At 31.7% G+C, this 16,446-nt stretch overlaps 1 protein-coding gene across 1 annotated transcript in view; it reads right to left on the bottom strand.

Annotated features, from left to right (window-relative positions):
- LOC126764250 (transcription elongation factor 1 homolog) overlaps nucleotides 1-8,211 on the bottom strand; it is a 32,341-nt gene extending 24,130 nt beyond the window's left edge. Inside the window, exon 1 of the mRNA XM_050482059.1 lies at nucleotides 8,054-8,211. Within this exon, the coding sequence (XP_050338016.1) occupies nucleotides 8,054-8,169 (116 nt within the window). The 5' untranslated portion in view covers nucleotides 8,170-8,211. The remainder of the gene's footprint in view (nucleotides 1-8,053) is intronic.
- Nucleotides 8,212-16,446: the final 8,235 nt, after the last annotated feature.

The raw sequence follows: 16,446 nt of genomic DNA, 5'->3' as shown, positions 1-16,446 counted from the left end.
CATCGTTTACAATCATGAGGAAAACGAGCGTTGCTACATCTTAAACTCCAAATTTGTAGGATTCTTACGGATTTTTCTTAGTTTGTTTTTTGCGTGATTCTTTTTCTATGTTAATTATAGTAAAAAATACTTTCCAACATTTTTCAAGTTGTAATATTGAGTTGTGAACACATATGTATGTACATACATGTATAATATGCGATGTATGTTTATTAACACAAATAAGTAAAAATCTATGAATATCTGAAGTACTTTTGCGTAGTACTCCCTTCTGCGTTGGCGACCTTCGGCCGCGCTCTAAAAAAATAACCCTGGTCGAGCGAATACCCGGGGTAACCGAAGTTCTTTTGTGTAGTAATCCTTTCTATGTTGGCGGCCTTCGGCCGCGCATTAAAAAATAACCCTGGTCAAACGAATACGCGGGGTGACCGAAGTACTTTCGTGTAGTACTCCTTTCTGCCATCCATATGCATGGAAAGATTGTTTATACTCATTTTAATTTGAAATATAATTTATAGTCACACCTGTTTTTATTAGAACTAAAGAGGAATTATATCGAAATAGAGAAATTCAGCGAATTGTTCATATTTGCTTATTATCATATTGCAGCCCTCCATTTCCTCATAATTGTTAGCACACAAATAATGCTCACTACGAGTGTAAAAAGTAATTTTTAAAATAAAGATTTCTTAGGTAAAAATCTTAATTTAATTGATTTGAACTAAAAAATGTGCGAAAAGTGTGTTTAATGTGGTAAAATAGCTTGTTTAAATGTTCGAGTGTTGGGAATTTTTGAACTTTGAAGTCGAATATCTCGTAAACTAAGCGTTTGCGGTACCTATAACCCTATATACTTTTGACTGCGATTTAGAATAGCATCCCCATTTATTATAAAATAAATGGTTAGAAACGAGTTAATGAAGTGTTAGTGGATATAAAAGTTAAAAATATAACTATAAAATTCATTATAAATGGGAGAAACACGCAATTTAAATAGTAGGATTTTTGAACTTGGAATGCAAATATCTCAAAAACCAAAAAAAAAGTGTAATTCACTTTTACACTTAACACGTCTTTAGATGTTAAAATTATATTTTCTATCAATTATATACACGTTATTATAGATGTTGTTTAGTTAATCAATAAGAGAAATTGGTTTTTATGTTATTTTTTTTTAAATATGAAAAATTTCACAATCACTTCACTTCAACGAAAATGGCAAGGTTATGTTCGAAATTATGGCATCACTGTTGTAAATTTGAAAGGGCACTATTGATTCATGCACTGATCGTTTTCGAATTATCGATACTCTTGATATTCGAGACTGATCGAGAATTGATAAAAATGAGAGCGCTCGAAAAAAAAAATAACCCTGGTCGATCCAACACCTGGGTGTTCATAATTCTTCTGTGTCCTACTTCTTCTTTTTGCAATAATAATTAATTATACATTTTTCTTTTATGTATTTCTCATTTTTACCAATTCTTTTTCAAACTCGAATATTGAGAATATCGATATTTTAATTTCTTTATATTTTTTTAATTATTATTATTTTTCTATTATGTATCTCTCATTTTTATCAATTCTCGTTCAGTCTCGAATATCGAGAGTATCGATATTTCGAAAGCGATCACTGCTTGTATCACCAGAGCCTAATTGAATTTCGAACAGTGGTGCGATTTATAGCGTAAACATCGTGCTAAATCATAATATATGTAGTATATGGGGTATTCCATACCAAATCGACCACTTTTGAACCCGACCCCTTTAGATTTTTCTGAAACTTATCCATGCTTTTCTACCCTTTGAAAAACATTTTTGAGAATTTTTTCAAAAGTTTTTGTCCAACTTCAAAAAAGTTATGAATTTTTCAAAAAAAAAATGTCTTTTTAATTTTCAAACAGCCATAACTTTTGTAGAAATTGACTTTTGGGGACCTTTTTTTAAATTTTTGCTTTGGAATGAACTTTTCGCAAATATACACAAAAAAAATGTAACACGATCAATTATATAAAATAATCGGTTTTTTTAAGTAAAATCGTCATTTTTTTGTAAGTTCGCCATTTTTTTTTTAATTTTATTTTCCTCGAAAAAGCTTCCATTAATTTGAGAAATATTCCTGTTAATTCCGGAGTGGGCCGATTTTTTTCATATTTTTTTTATTTTTTTCATTTTTGAAAATTTGACAATTTTTTTAAAATGAATTTTTTTGGAAGTTCGCCATTTTTTTTAATATTTTTTTTTTTTATTTTGAAAAAATTCTCAAAAATGTTTTTCAAAGGGTAGAAAAGCATGGATAAGTTTCAGCAAAATCTAAAGGGGTCGGGTTCAAAAGTGGTCGATTTGGTATGGAAAACCCCATATATGTATATTCGTAAAGTGGAATTAAAAACACGAATTTTAAGACATTTCCCGTGAAAATTGGTGCACGTTTTCGGAAAAGCCGCTCTCCTGAACCTTTACCCTTGTTTTTAATTCCACTTTACGAATATACATATATGCCGCGTTATCTATTTTTATGTTTTTTTGTAATAAAAACAATAAAAAAATAGGGTCGGCTTTAGTAAACCATCCCAGGATTTCGGGAATAAAATGGGTATGGTCGGATAGATCACGAATATATATGGTTATAGCCACAGGAAGCTTATAGTTTTCGAGTTATTCGCGTTTTAAGTTGAAAATTTGCAATATTTTAATTACATATGTATATTCGATATATAAAATTAATTTTGCACTTATATCGGGTGATTTTTTAAGAGCTTGATAACTTTTTTTTTAAAAAAAAAAACGCATAAAATTTGCAAAATCTCATCGGTTCTTTATTTGAAACGTTAGATTGGTTCATGACATTTACTTTTTGAAGATAATTTCATTTAAATGTTGACCGCGGCTGCGTCTTAGGTGGTCCATTCGGAAAGTCCAATTTTGGGCAACTTTTTCGAGCATTTCGGCCGGAATAGCCCGAATTTCTTCGGAAATGTTGTCTTCCAAAGCTGGAATAGTTGCTGGCTTATTTCTGTAGACTTTAGACTTGACGTAGCCCCACAAAAAATAGTCTAAAGGCGTTAAATCGCATGATCTTGGTGGCCAACTTACGGGTCCATTTCTTGAGATGAATTGTTCTCCGAAGTTTTCCCTCAAAATGGCCATAGAATCGCGAGCTGTGTGGCATGTAGCGCCATCTTGTTGAAACCACATGAGTCAACATTTAAATGAAATTATCTTCAAAAAGTAAATGTCATGAACCAATCTAACGTTTCAAATAAAGAACCGATGAGATTTTGCAAATTTTATGCGTTTTTTTTTTAAAAAAGTTATCAAGCTCTTAAAAAATCACCCGATATTTTTCACTTTTATATACGCTAACACATCACTTATTCATTTGCACACATTTATTTTATATAATATAGTGCAAAAATAGCTTTTAATAAACATTTAAATTATTGTTGAATTTGATTATTTAAGAATAACAAATGAATTACAAACTGTCATATAATCAGTTACTATAGTAAAATATTTTACAAACTAAAATAAAAAAAAATATATAAAGAAATATTTTACAAACTAAAATAAAAAATAATATATAAAGAAATATTATACCCTAAATACAGGAAACATAATCGTTGATAAACATTAAAAAAATATATAAAAAATTTAAGTGGCTGCCAATGTAAAAATGAGTTCTACGGGAGAAAAAAAATGTATATATCCGGTGTTGGACCGACCAGGGTTATTTTTTTTTGAAGCGCGGCCGAAGGCCGCCCACGCAAAAAGGAGTTCAACGCGAAAAAAATTTGGACCGACTAGGGTTATTTTTTTGAAGCGAGGCCGAAGGCCGCCCACGCAAAAAGGAGTTCTACGCGAAAAAAATTTGATACACCCCGGTGTTGGACCGACAAGGGTTACTTTTTTGAAGCGCGGCCGAAGGCCGCCCACCAAAAAAGGAGTTCAACGCGAAAAAAATTTTATCCACCCCGGTGTTGGACCGACCAGGGATATTGTTTTTTATAGGTTGTTGATTTTCGTATTTGGGGTATAATCTGTTCCCTTTATTTCATTTAGTTATTTTACAAATGATGTTGATAAGGTAACACTGATTATATGACAGTTTGTAATTCATTTGTTATTCTTAAATAATCAAATTCAACAATAATTTAAATGTTTATTAAATGCTATTTTTGCACTCTATTATATAAAATAAATGTGTGCAAATGAATAAGTGATGTGTTAGTGGATATAAAAGTGAAAAATATAAGTGCAAAATTAATTTTATATATCGAAAATATGTAATTAAAATATTGCAAATTTTCAACTTAAAACGCGAATAACTCGAAAACTATAAGCTTCCTGCGGCTATAACCATATATATTCGTGATCTGGAGAATCTCCTCTATCCGACCATACCCATTTTATTCCCGAAATCCTGGGATGGTATACTAAATTCTTCCCAAAAAATATTATGATTTAGCACGATATTTACGCTATACATTGCACCACTGTTCGAAATTCAATTAGCACTCGATATTCGAGACTGAACGAGAATTGATAAAAATGAGAGATACATAATAGAAAAATATAAAGAAATTAAAATAATTATTATAATAATAATTAATTATTATAATTATTATTATTATAATAATTAATTATTATATTAATAATTAATTATCCTGAACATTTACCCTAAATTTATTGATTTAAAAATCACTTTGCATTCTCATTTTTGAAAAGGTTGGATTGTTTACAATTATGAGGAAAACGAGCGTTGCCACAACTTAAACACCAAATATGAAGGATTGTTTAACGACAGCGGGGGAAACTTTAGTATACCATCCCACGATTTCAGGGTTAAAAGTGGTATGGTTGAATAGGGCTGATGCTCCAGATTAAGAAAATATATAACTTATAGTTTTCGAGATATTTGCATTTAAAGTTAAAAATTTCGCTAATTTCATTTTGCAATTTCTCGATTTACGGTAACTTTTTCTTCCATATTATGCACATTTTATACACTTACTCTTCACTGCAATATTTCTACATATTTATTTCATATTTATTATTTAGATTTTTGCTTAAAATAAACATTTTATATTCTACATAAATATTATTACACGCACAATAACAATAAGTGTTCCGTGTTGTCAAATAATAAGTACTGCCATATCAACACATTTATCAAAGTAATAAAAAATAGGTTTATACCACAAATACATACAGTACTTGTCCAATAAATTACGAACGAAAACAAAAATTTAATATTTTTAATATAATTTAATAATATTGAACATGATTCAATACAAAAATATGATAATTTAAGTTTAATGTATATAGCATATAAAAAATAATTTTTTTTTAAAATACGCCAAATATTTATGTTTTTATTAATTGTTAAAGTTAGAACTCCGGATAATTTTTTTGTTCGTTTGTAATTTATTGGACAGGTTCTGTAAATCATTATCCCTTTTCTTGCTATATTATGAATAAAAAACAAAAAAAAAAAAAGATTTACTCGAAAGAAACCTGACACACCCTGGTGTTGGCACACCCCGGTGTTGGATCGCCCAGGGTTATTTTTTTGAAGCGCGGCCGAAGGCCGCCAACGCAGAACAGAGTTTTACCCGAAGAAAAATCTGACACACCCTGGTGTTGGTACAACCCGGTGTTGGATCGGCCAGGGTTATTTTTTTGAAGCGTGGCCGAAGGCCTCCAACGCAAAAAGGAGTTTTACTCGAAGAAAAATCTGACACACCCTGGTGTTGGCACACCCCGGTGTTGGATCGGCCAGGGTTATTTTTTGGAAGCGCGGCCGAAGGCCGCCAACGCAAAAAGGAGTTTCAATCGTAAAAACCTGACACACCCAGGTGTTGGATCGCCCAGGATAATTTTTTTCATGCATTTGAGTTTATTTTATTTATTTTCATTGTTTTCAATCATTTGGGATATGATAACACTTATTATTTGACAACTTGGAACACTTATTGTTATTGTGCGTGGAATAATATTTATGTAAAATATAAAATGCTTATTTTAAGCAAATATATAAAATATTAATAAAAAATAAATATGTAGAAATTTTGTAGTGAAGTGTAAGTGTATAAAAAGTGCATAATAAGAAAGAAAAACTAACCATAAATCGAGAAATTGCAAAATTAAATTAGCGAAATTTTCAACTTTAAATGCAAATATCTCGAAAACTATAAGTTTGCGGCGGCTTTAATTATATATTTTCTTAATCTGGAGCATCAGCCCTATCCAGCCATACCACATTTAACGCAGAAATCGTGGGATGGTATACTAAAGTTTCCGCAAAAAAAAAACTGCGTTTTTGCCAAAATGTTACAACTAAGCGAAAAAACATCAAGATAAGGAAAAAATTTAAAAGATCATAAAAAAACCTGACACATCCCCAGACAATAATCCCAAAAATGTTCCACAGTGTAATTAATTATTTGATGTGTTTGATTAATTTTTTGTGTATACCTTTTTATATTATATTATATAGTAAATAATTATTTTTGTATGTTTCTTATGATGCTTTCTTTTCTCTTATAACACTGTGGAACATTTTTGGGATTATTGTCTGGGGGGTGAGTAATTCCAAGTCAGGGTGATGGTACTAGGTCAGTATAGTAAAACCCTCAAAGGGTTTGGCGTTCGTATGTGTCAGTTTTTTTTATGACCTTTTAATTTTTTTTCTTATCCTGTTTGCGGCTCCTTTATTCCCACATGCATAGCAATTCAATGGATTGTGACCTTCGCCAGGATTAGTCCAAGTCATTGGGATACCGAATGGCATATTTTCACGTCTTCTATTTTTCCAATCCATTAGACGGTTGTAGCAGCTTTTACACACTATATTTGGTACCCAATTTTCGTTCACTTTAACATTTTGGTTGAAGTACATCTCGTATGTTTGAACAAAATCAGTAATGAAATTTCCCCTTTTTTTATGTGTTGAGACATATCGAGTTATGTTAAACTACGTTTTTGCCAAAATGTTACAACTAAGCGAAAAAACATCAAGATAAGGAAAAAATTTAAAAGGTCATAAAAAAACTGACACATACGAACGCCAAACCCTTTGAGGGTTTTACTATACTGACCTAGTACCATCACTCTGACTTGGAATTTCTCACCCCCCCGACAATAATCCCAAAAATGTTCCACAGTGTTATTAGCTAGAACGAAACCCTTTTCTTATTGTATTGTATTAACAAAAATAAATGAACAAAAGTTAATGTTGAATAAAAGTTATTTCTGCACTATTAAATATAAAATAAATGGTTAGAAACAATTTAGTGAAGGGTTAGTGGATATAAAAGTTAAAAATATAACTATAAAATTCATTACAAATGCGAGAAACACGCATGTTAAATAGTTGGATTTTTGAACTTTGGAAGAATCCCAAAAACCATAAGTCAGCGGCAACTATATTTACATATGTATATATATTTTCTCAATCTGGAGGACCTCCTCTATCCATACATATCAATTTAAACCCCGAAATTGGGGGATGTTATTCTAAAATTTACCCTTAAATTTAAATAAGAAAAAAACTATAAGCATGGAGAGAGAGTTTACCGTCAAAGTAATCGGAATCGTGCCCTCATAAAACATAAGTCAGCAGTATGTACATTTATATTTTTTCTCAGTCTGGAGAATGTTCTCTATCTAAATCCCCGAAATTGGCGGATGTTATTGTATATCCCATCCATGCTCCAAAAATAAGTATTTATAATAGTTTCTTTAAGCATACCTATAGGTCTATATTAAAGCCTACCTCATACACCCATAATGGACTGGAGTTTGTGCAGACAAGCTATTCTGAATGATACATTTTTCTGAACCTTGTCAATAATTTTTCACACTCGAATATCGTGCATAATCTTACATTTAAAAACAAGCATTTATAGATACTTTTCAACAAAATTTGGCAAGCCGCTAAACTGGAGATCGCTCTTTATCCGTACATCCTCATTTTAAACCCGAATTCGGGAGATGCTATTGTATATTACAATCATATTTCTTATTAACCAAGTACTGATGATTAACTTACATTTTTACTTCGCATGACTTTTCATGATTACAAAATGGGCAATTGAACTGCTGATCCAAAGGTTCAATATTTTTCTTCTTTGGTGGAGGCTTCCTTTTTGACTTTCGACGGCCCATTTTAATTCAAGATATAAACAAAATAGCTATGACAAGAGAAAAATAATCGATGTATCTGAAGGATTTGTACGCAACACTGCGTCTCCACAGACAATTGGTATTGCCGAACCCCTGACAAATTTATTACCTAATGATAAGGGTTGAAAGAAATATACCCCGCAAGACGGGTTGCTGTTAGCAAACGTGTAAGCGACTTGTTATTGTTCTCTTTTGCATTCGTTAAAATATTTGTTACTTTTGTTCAGAGAGTGGGAAAAAAGTAAATATTAGCTATATAATGTTCAATGGTTATCTCACTGTAACCAATGGCAAATATCGCATGCTGCCTTGTTCTAACAGAATACATACATTTGTCAGCAAATCTCTTCACAGTACGTTACGGGTAACAAATTCTTTTGTTAGCGCATAGCTTACCTATGTGTTATGGATAACAAAAAGTATTTGTTACCCGAATATCTGTTAGTGTTATTATTTTCGTTATCAGTTTGTTACCTATAACATATAAACATGTTAGTAGGAATAAGCAGTAACAAGATTAATTGTTACCCGTTTGTTACTTCTAGCAAATTCAATTCTTTTAAATAAAATACAGTTTTTTTATTATTTCGCTTTATTTAATAATAAAATCAAAATAATCAAATATTTACTTAAACTAATAGCGAGCTCCACGTAATGCTCGTCATCCAAGTCACTGGTGATGCGGCTAATTGAATGGTGCGTCTTTGTTATACGCATCCAAATGCTCCAAATGATTTTTGTAATATTAAAAATTTTAATTACACACACGACATTCAATTCACAATGCTTACCTTTTTCTCCTTGTTAAGGTTTCTCGTTTACTCTATATAAAAAAAAATAATAACATATATACATACATATATGTATAAGAAATTAACTATAAAATATCAAATGATGAAATAACGAACTTTCCTCTTTAAAATCCAAATAAGCTGCGCTTTTCGTTTTCTACTTCTTGAAAACTTGGGCATTCGTCTCTCCTATTCTAGCAAGTTAATATTACAATATGTTTAGAATGTCGATAGTTTTTCTCTATCTTATTTACGTATTCCCATCCAATTGAAAATTCCAGAAAATGTAACAGTGTTAGTGAACAGCTGAAAATGTTTCAATGTGTTTGTGCAATCTGTTACTTCCGAATTGCAGGGTATCTATCGGATTTTATATTACGACGATTTTACAAATTGTGCAAGTAATTTAGCATGGGTTTACAAAAGTAAAATCCGATTTCGGGATTAAAACTGGTATGTATGGATAATGAAAGCTTCCACATTTATGGCTTTTGAGATATTTACATTTAAATATCAAAAATTCAACTATTTATAACACGTGTTTTTTTTTTAATTTTACACTTAAATTTTTAACTTTTATACCCACTAACTCTTCACTAATTCGGTTCTGCACATTTGGTTCGTAATAAGTTCTGCAAAATAGCTTTAATTCCGTATTTAACTCTCCATTTATTTCAACAAAAGGAAAATGGTTGCAAATAAGCAAAAAAATAGAGTTAACATATTTTGTATTCCAATAAAAATAAGTAAAACAGAAAGATTATACCGTTAATATAAAATTCATTACTGACCGCCAAAGCCCAAGGAATTCAACGCGAAAGTAATGAGGTTGTCTAGGTGTTGGTTCAACCAGGGTCATTTTATTTCAGCGCGGCCGAATGCCGCCAATACAAAAAGGAGTTCTTTGCGAAAATATAATAATGTGTTATTTATTTCCTGCCATTGGGGTATTGTTTGTTTCCTTTATTTCTATTAATTATTTATTTATTTTTTTGTAAAATATATACTTATATATACTTGTTTATTACAATTCAACTCTTTTGTTATTGAAATTTGTGCACTATTTAGTAAAAAATAAAAGTGTAGAAAGGAACTAATGAAGTGTTAGTGGATATAAAAGTTAAAAATATTAGTGTAAAATTCATTAAAAATCAGAGAAACACGCATATGGAATAGTTGAATTTTTGGACTTTAAATGCAAATATCTCAAAAACCATCGGTCAGCGGCAACTATATATACATATATATTTTCTTGATCTGGAGGGCCTTCTCTATATCCATTGAGCATCAGCATCGTTAAATCCTAAAATGCTGAGAAAGCTGTCGTATAAATCGGTTAGACTAAGCTAAAAAACAGTAACAATCTCATAGTTCAATTTCCTGATTACCAACGTAGTGCCCCAACAGTGTTTTACCATAATAAGTACAAATGTATATGCATATGTGTGTATGTATCAGTTGTAACTAAATTTGTTTCAATAATTTGCCGGGTATTTCTACCTAATTGTATATATTCTAACTCCGAATTTTACAAATTATTGATTATTAAGAATACAGACTATATAAATATATATGTTAAAACCAAACCGTTTTTTATGTAAAGGTTTTCAATAGAATATTGTACGTACATATTTCCAGCTAAAATATAAGACGTAAATAAAATATCTGATTAAAAAAATTAATAATAATCTCTTAATGTCTCCTAAAGTTCATTTTTCCAAAGAATTGTTATGGCATATACTACTAAATTCAGTCACAAAAGTTATTTTTCTGGTCCACTCTTAATTAAAGCGCTTAAATCTTTATAGTATATTTATCTCTATAAAACAGGTATAACTAAATTTTCTGTTAATAGCATTTAACCTTATTCTACTTGTATAACCGAAAGTAAAAATAGCATCCATATATGTATATTGTGAACGTACACTTGGGAGATAGGAAAGTGCTGAGACTACTCCCGTGGGTACCCGATTGCACAAACACATTGAAACATTCACCAACACGGTTACGTTTTCTGCAATTTTCAATTAAATGGCAGAATGCGTATGTAAGAGAGAAAAAACTATCGACATTCAAGCTTATCGAAATATTAATATGTTAAAAGAGAAAAGGCGATACACATTTTTTCAAGAAGAAGAATTAATAACAAATGTTGGGAAATGCGCAATTTTTTGGTTAATTTTGGCCTTTCAACAAGTATGCTCTTATTTTATAAATATTTTAATCACGAATAATTCTTTTAAACATCCCTATAGATAAAAATCAAGGCGAATTTTTGGTAACTAAAATTTTCTTTATTGCAGATTAACAAGCGAAGAAAGACTCGTAAGTGTGTACATACATTGATTCCTGCGAATATAATCCGTGCTAAATTTTATGAAGATATACTACTGTGATCCAATTGAAAGATGAATTTTGTCTATTTCATCTCCTCCAAAGTAATCCTCTCCCGGTGTAAAACATTTATGCCAACAAATTTTCCAGTCATCGTAGCACTTAGAAATTTACTTCGTCGTGATGGCCATCAGAGCCTTCTTCGATTCAGCTTTTATATCCTCAATTGAGTCAAAACGGTTCAATAAATTCAGCCATAATAAAAATCTAATTCACTTTTAGAGTCTCAGAAAACGACACGTATCTCAAATAATAATAAATATTTTGACGTGACGTGTCCTACATAGCTGTCAGTAACAGTACTACCAACTTACAGAAAAAAAATTTACCGATTCGAAAAACACGCGAAATATAAATTGAAAATTCACCTTTCAATTTGATCACAGCAGTATATAGGATGCTATGGAATGTAAAATTTTACTGAAAGTTTGAAGCCAGTTACTTCCTTTATTTTAGTTTTGAATTTTGTAAAATGTACCTGTAAACAGGAATCTAGCAGTGCTGTACACAATCTGTAACTCCCCGATGAATCAGGAACGAAAATTTTATTGCTGCGAGCAATACGTTTTCCAACGATGAATTATTTAGGTGTATGCGCAGCTGCTTCTTGTGTAGTAAATACGTGAGTTTGTTGGCCTGGAGTAGAACAGCGCTGGAGTAAACGTGGCTTTGTCGTTCACAAGCATTGCACATGTATGATAATGAACAACTGATTACTTCATGTGTTGTTCGTTGAGTGATGTTTAACGTCTTAAAGCGTTCACAATTAAAAGCCTAATGGTTGTTACTGGAACAGAAATGACTTGAGATGTTGTAGCAGGAAAATGTATAACCTCTTGGTTGACTCCTTGATTTCGGAGTGGAGTATTTGTTAGCGTCTTGAGTTGATAAAGTATTAACATGCGTGTTGTAAAGTGACTATTGCTATTGGCAGTGTCTTTCTAAAACTGCGATAAAATTCTCCCATGACGACGGCATTTTCAAATCTAACGAATGAACGATTGATTCTTTGGCGCTGCGATTTGAGGGTATGAACGGAAAGAGGAAGTCCTCAGGATTAAAATATGTAAACACATACCAGGGATAATAGGATGCTCAACTTATTCCAGTGTGAGAGCACCTCAAAATAAGCGTTTCTTATAACATTTTCCATTATGGCCAGATCGAACAAAATAAGAATTTTTGGGCATTTTAAATTAAAACACCCAACATTTATTACGATTGCAAATTATTATATATTAGACTTTTAATATAAGCCAAAACTACTTAAATCCTTTTTTATGATTTTATGGTATATTAAAACAACTGACTTTCGATCTTTCAATACTTAATAAGGTGAATTAAGCCTGTTAGTTCTCAATTAATAAATGTTTTTAATCATTTGTAATTGAAAATTAATTCTATTAGGCATCAAATTACAAAAAGTTTCATGAAATATGTTTAAATTTCGCATTTTCTTTGATTTTCATTGTTTTACATTTTTTATTAGCGATCTTGGACGGCAGCAACAAATCCCTCCCTTCACATATATCTTTAATACAATTTCAATCCGTCCCAGTCATTCCAATTGCAAAACGTCGGTAGGTGAGCGGTTCTCACATTTCCAGTGACAGGAGAGTTGGGGATCGCATTATCTCTGACATATACCCACCTCAGACTTCCAGTTGTTGAGTTATTTGTATTTAAAGTTCAACAATTGCATATAAGAAATTGACATTCACAGTTTGTGTGTTTACATTCATGACATGTTGTGAAAAACTAATCAAAATTTTTTGTTTATATATGTATAAAGGAACAATGGACAACGAACAATTTAATAAATAGAGTTAAGTTACATATATATTATTTCTCGTATAATTTTTTTATGCATTAGCAGCCTTTGGCCGCGCTTCAAAAAAATTACTTAAGTCGGTCCAACACCGGCGTGTTCAGAGTTCTTTTGTGTCAAAACTCTTTCTGCAGTAAATATTAAAAAAGACGATAAGAATTTTTTTTTTTATTATTTGTTCACGACACAAAATGTGGCAACTTTAATACTTGTCATAAATTCATAAATGTAAAGTTACAAATCTTTTGAAAATGTAGGTATGCGAAATAGTTTTTAAAATAAAGGTATTTTATTAAAAATATACAATAAATGTAAAATTTAGATATATTTCAATGTGTACGGTGTAATTAAAAATATATTAATAGAAAAATAAGTTCAATTTGAGTTAAACATAGTAATAGCTTTGTTTGGGTCACAGACCTGTTTTTTTTGGTTACCGGACGAGTATATATTATGTTGGAAAATATTTCCCTTGCGCCTTTTGTCTTTTGAATTTCGTGGCTATGTATAAAGCGCTACAGAGCTCGTATCTGGCAATACTATACATCTTTGAAAAGTCTTGATATAACCTACAAAATGACGCTATGCATGATTAGTTTGGATACTTATAAACGTGTAAACATGGAGTTCACTAACGCCGAAATTCGCGCTACTTTAAAGTTTTCTTTCGTTAAAGGCAAACCCGCTAGAGGGGAGTATTATGACGTTGCCGTCCAGATGGAAACAGATTATCGAACGAAACGACGCATATTTGAACTAAATCCGATCACTGTAACACTTTTTATAAAGCATTGAAAAAAGAGCAAAAGATAAGACAGAATAATACAGAGGAACATTTTCCCTAAGTGACATGCGTAAATATATTGTGATCTACAAAACAGAGATATATACATATACTATGTATTTGTACATAATTTTTCAATACTATAATATTAGCTTACAATTGGTATAATTTCCCTCAAAATGTCTCAAATAGTGACGAGAGACTACTTTCAGAATCTCGCTATTACACTATTAGAAAATGAACTGCAAGTAGGTGTAAGAAATATATCGATTCCAACTATTCTAAAGTTATCTGCGACTCTAGGAAACGAGAATAATATTGCTCTTGGACAAATTACCGTTGCCTTAGAACTGGCTGAAGTGCTTAGCAGAACATACTTGTATAATAGGGTGGGTCGATTCCGGACTTTTTTCGATTCGAGATTTCTAATAGTGCGGAAAAGTTGCCTTAGTACTTCCTGATTCCAATGCAACTTTTTGTTTTGAGATCGGATTCCATCTTCAACCCCAACTCCGGCCTTGAAATTTCGGAAATTCGCTTAAAATCGTGAAATTGTCTACCTAGCGCCTGAAATTTGCATCTCATGGCAAAATGTATAAGAAAAAAGTTATTTGTCACGTCATTTGCTACCGAAATGGTATATGACCATGGCCGTAGGACGAACCGTTCCCGAGATACGAGCGAAAATAAAAAAAAAAGGTATCACACTTAACACTAGCAGATACTGACTGCAACAAACCATCACAAATGGATATTGTATTAGGCAGCGACCTTATACCGCAAACATTAGTTAAAGGTGTTGAAAAAACTTCTTCGCATTAGCAACTTCTGTGCTGCAAGCACAAAAATACGTGGACGATATTCTATTATGTAGGTAGCCGCAATTTCTGAAGTGAAAAAAAAAACATAAAAAAGGAAGACTTATTAAATACAGATTTCCTTAAATTTGAAAAGGCCAGTACAACAAAATCCCTAGGGATTCAATGGAATGCGATAACAGATCAATTTTCATATACAGTTGAGTCAATATATGTAATGTGCGTCATAACCAAACGCGAAATACTTACATATCTCGGTGGCAAAATTTTTCGACCCCGAAGGATAGCTTTCGCCAATAAAGATTCAAGCAAAAATCCTCATTCAAGAATTGTTACAGGAAGGCAATGAATGGGATGAGCAGGTAAAACCTGTGCGTTTAATAAAAATACTTCAATTTGCTAACAACTTACATACAATTTCGGAAATTAGAATCCCTCTATGGGTAAATTTAACTACCACTAACACGGTTTCTGTGATACTTCTGAAAGGCTTATTGCGCAACCATTTATGTACGCACGCAGTACGATAACATATATTTTCCCATACTTTGGTAGCGAAGGCCAAAGTTGCACACTTGAAGACACTAATAGCTCTGACAGACGAGCAAAATTAATGCGCCTTAAACAACGCTAATGCGCATTGCAATTTTATGATGACAGACGGCAGACTTGCGCATTTAGACAGCTGATAGTGAAATTTGTTTATTTATTAAAAAAAAAAGTGAAATAAAAATGAATAAGAAAAATTATTCATAGAAATTTTGGTATTTTTGGAAAATCAATATAAATTTTACGAAAAAATTCGTTTATTATTAAGTACGTTAAAAAATAATAGAGTGAAATTAAAAGCAATAATTGATTGTAATGCCGAAAAAGTGTGCGAAAAAGTTAAGAATAATGGAAAAATGGATAGCAAACTGTGCGTTGTTTATTTTCTGCCATCTAAATATATTAAAATTTGTTTTTGTTAATATACTTGCACATAATTTAATTAGGAATATAAAACTGATTACCTCTGATGCTGCAAACGCAAAGGAGGCGGCAGACTTCAAGCGACATCTGTCAAAAAATAGCAAAAATCGGCCATTTTTGAGAGGTGTTGCCTTCTCAAATTTGGTGAATTCAGCTAAATGCACGAAATTCTTGTGCATTACAAACTTGCATTAACATGGGTCAAATGCGCAAATAAATGTAAATTAAGCCCGCTAATGCATATTAGCGCTGTCGTCTGTCAGGGCTTTAAGCTTGCTACGACTTGAATTGAATGGTGCTCTTCTATTTGCAAAATTAGTTTCAATTGTTCAAGCCCATCTCAAATCAAACGATAACAAAATGTACCTTTGGTCAGACTCAGAAATAGTTTAAGCAAGGTTACATAAATCACCTTATACCTGGAAGACTTATGTATCTAACTGCATGCCCAAAAATTAGACTTATTTGGCCCAGCAAAATGGCCGCATGTTTGAAGTGGAAATAATCCAGCGGATCTAGAGACAATAGGCTGCAAACCACTACCACCTCACCAGCACTATACTCTGGACTCTCTCTCAATATCTTAGCTCCTGAAAGAAAAATTTAAAATTTTCAAATCACTCCTGATGAGGACGATATACTACTCCGAATTTCATCATTTCCCAGAGCACT

Source organism: Bactrocera neohumeralis, unplaced genomic scaffold, assembly GCF_024586455.1.
Source record: "Bactrocera neohumeralis isolate Rockhampton unplaced genomic scaffold, APGP_CSIRO_Bneo_wtdbg2-racon-allhic-juicebox.fasta_v2 cluster09, whole genome shotgun sequence".
Taxonomy (NCBI): Eukaryota; Metazoa; Arthropoda; class Insecta; order Diptera; family Tephritidae; genus Bactrocera; species Bactrocera neohumeralis.
This window is presented reverse-complemented; position numbering and strand designations above follow the sequence as displayed.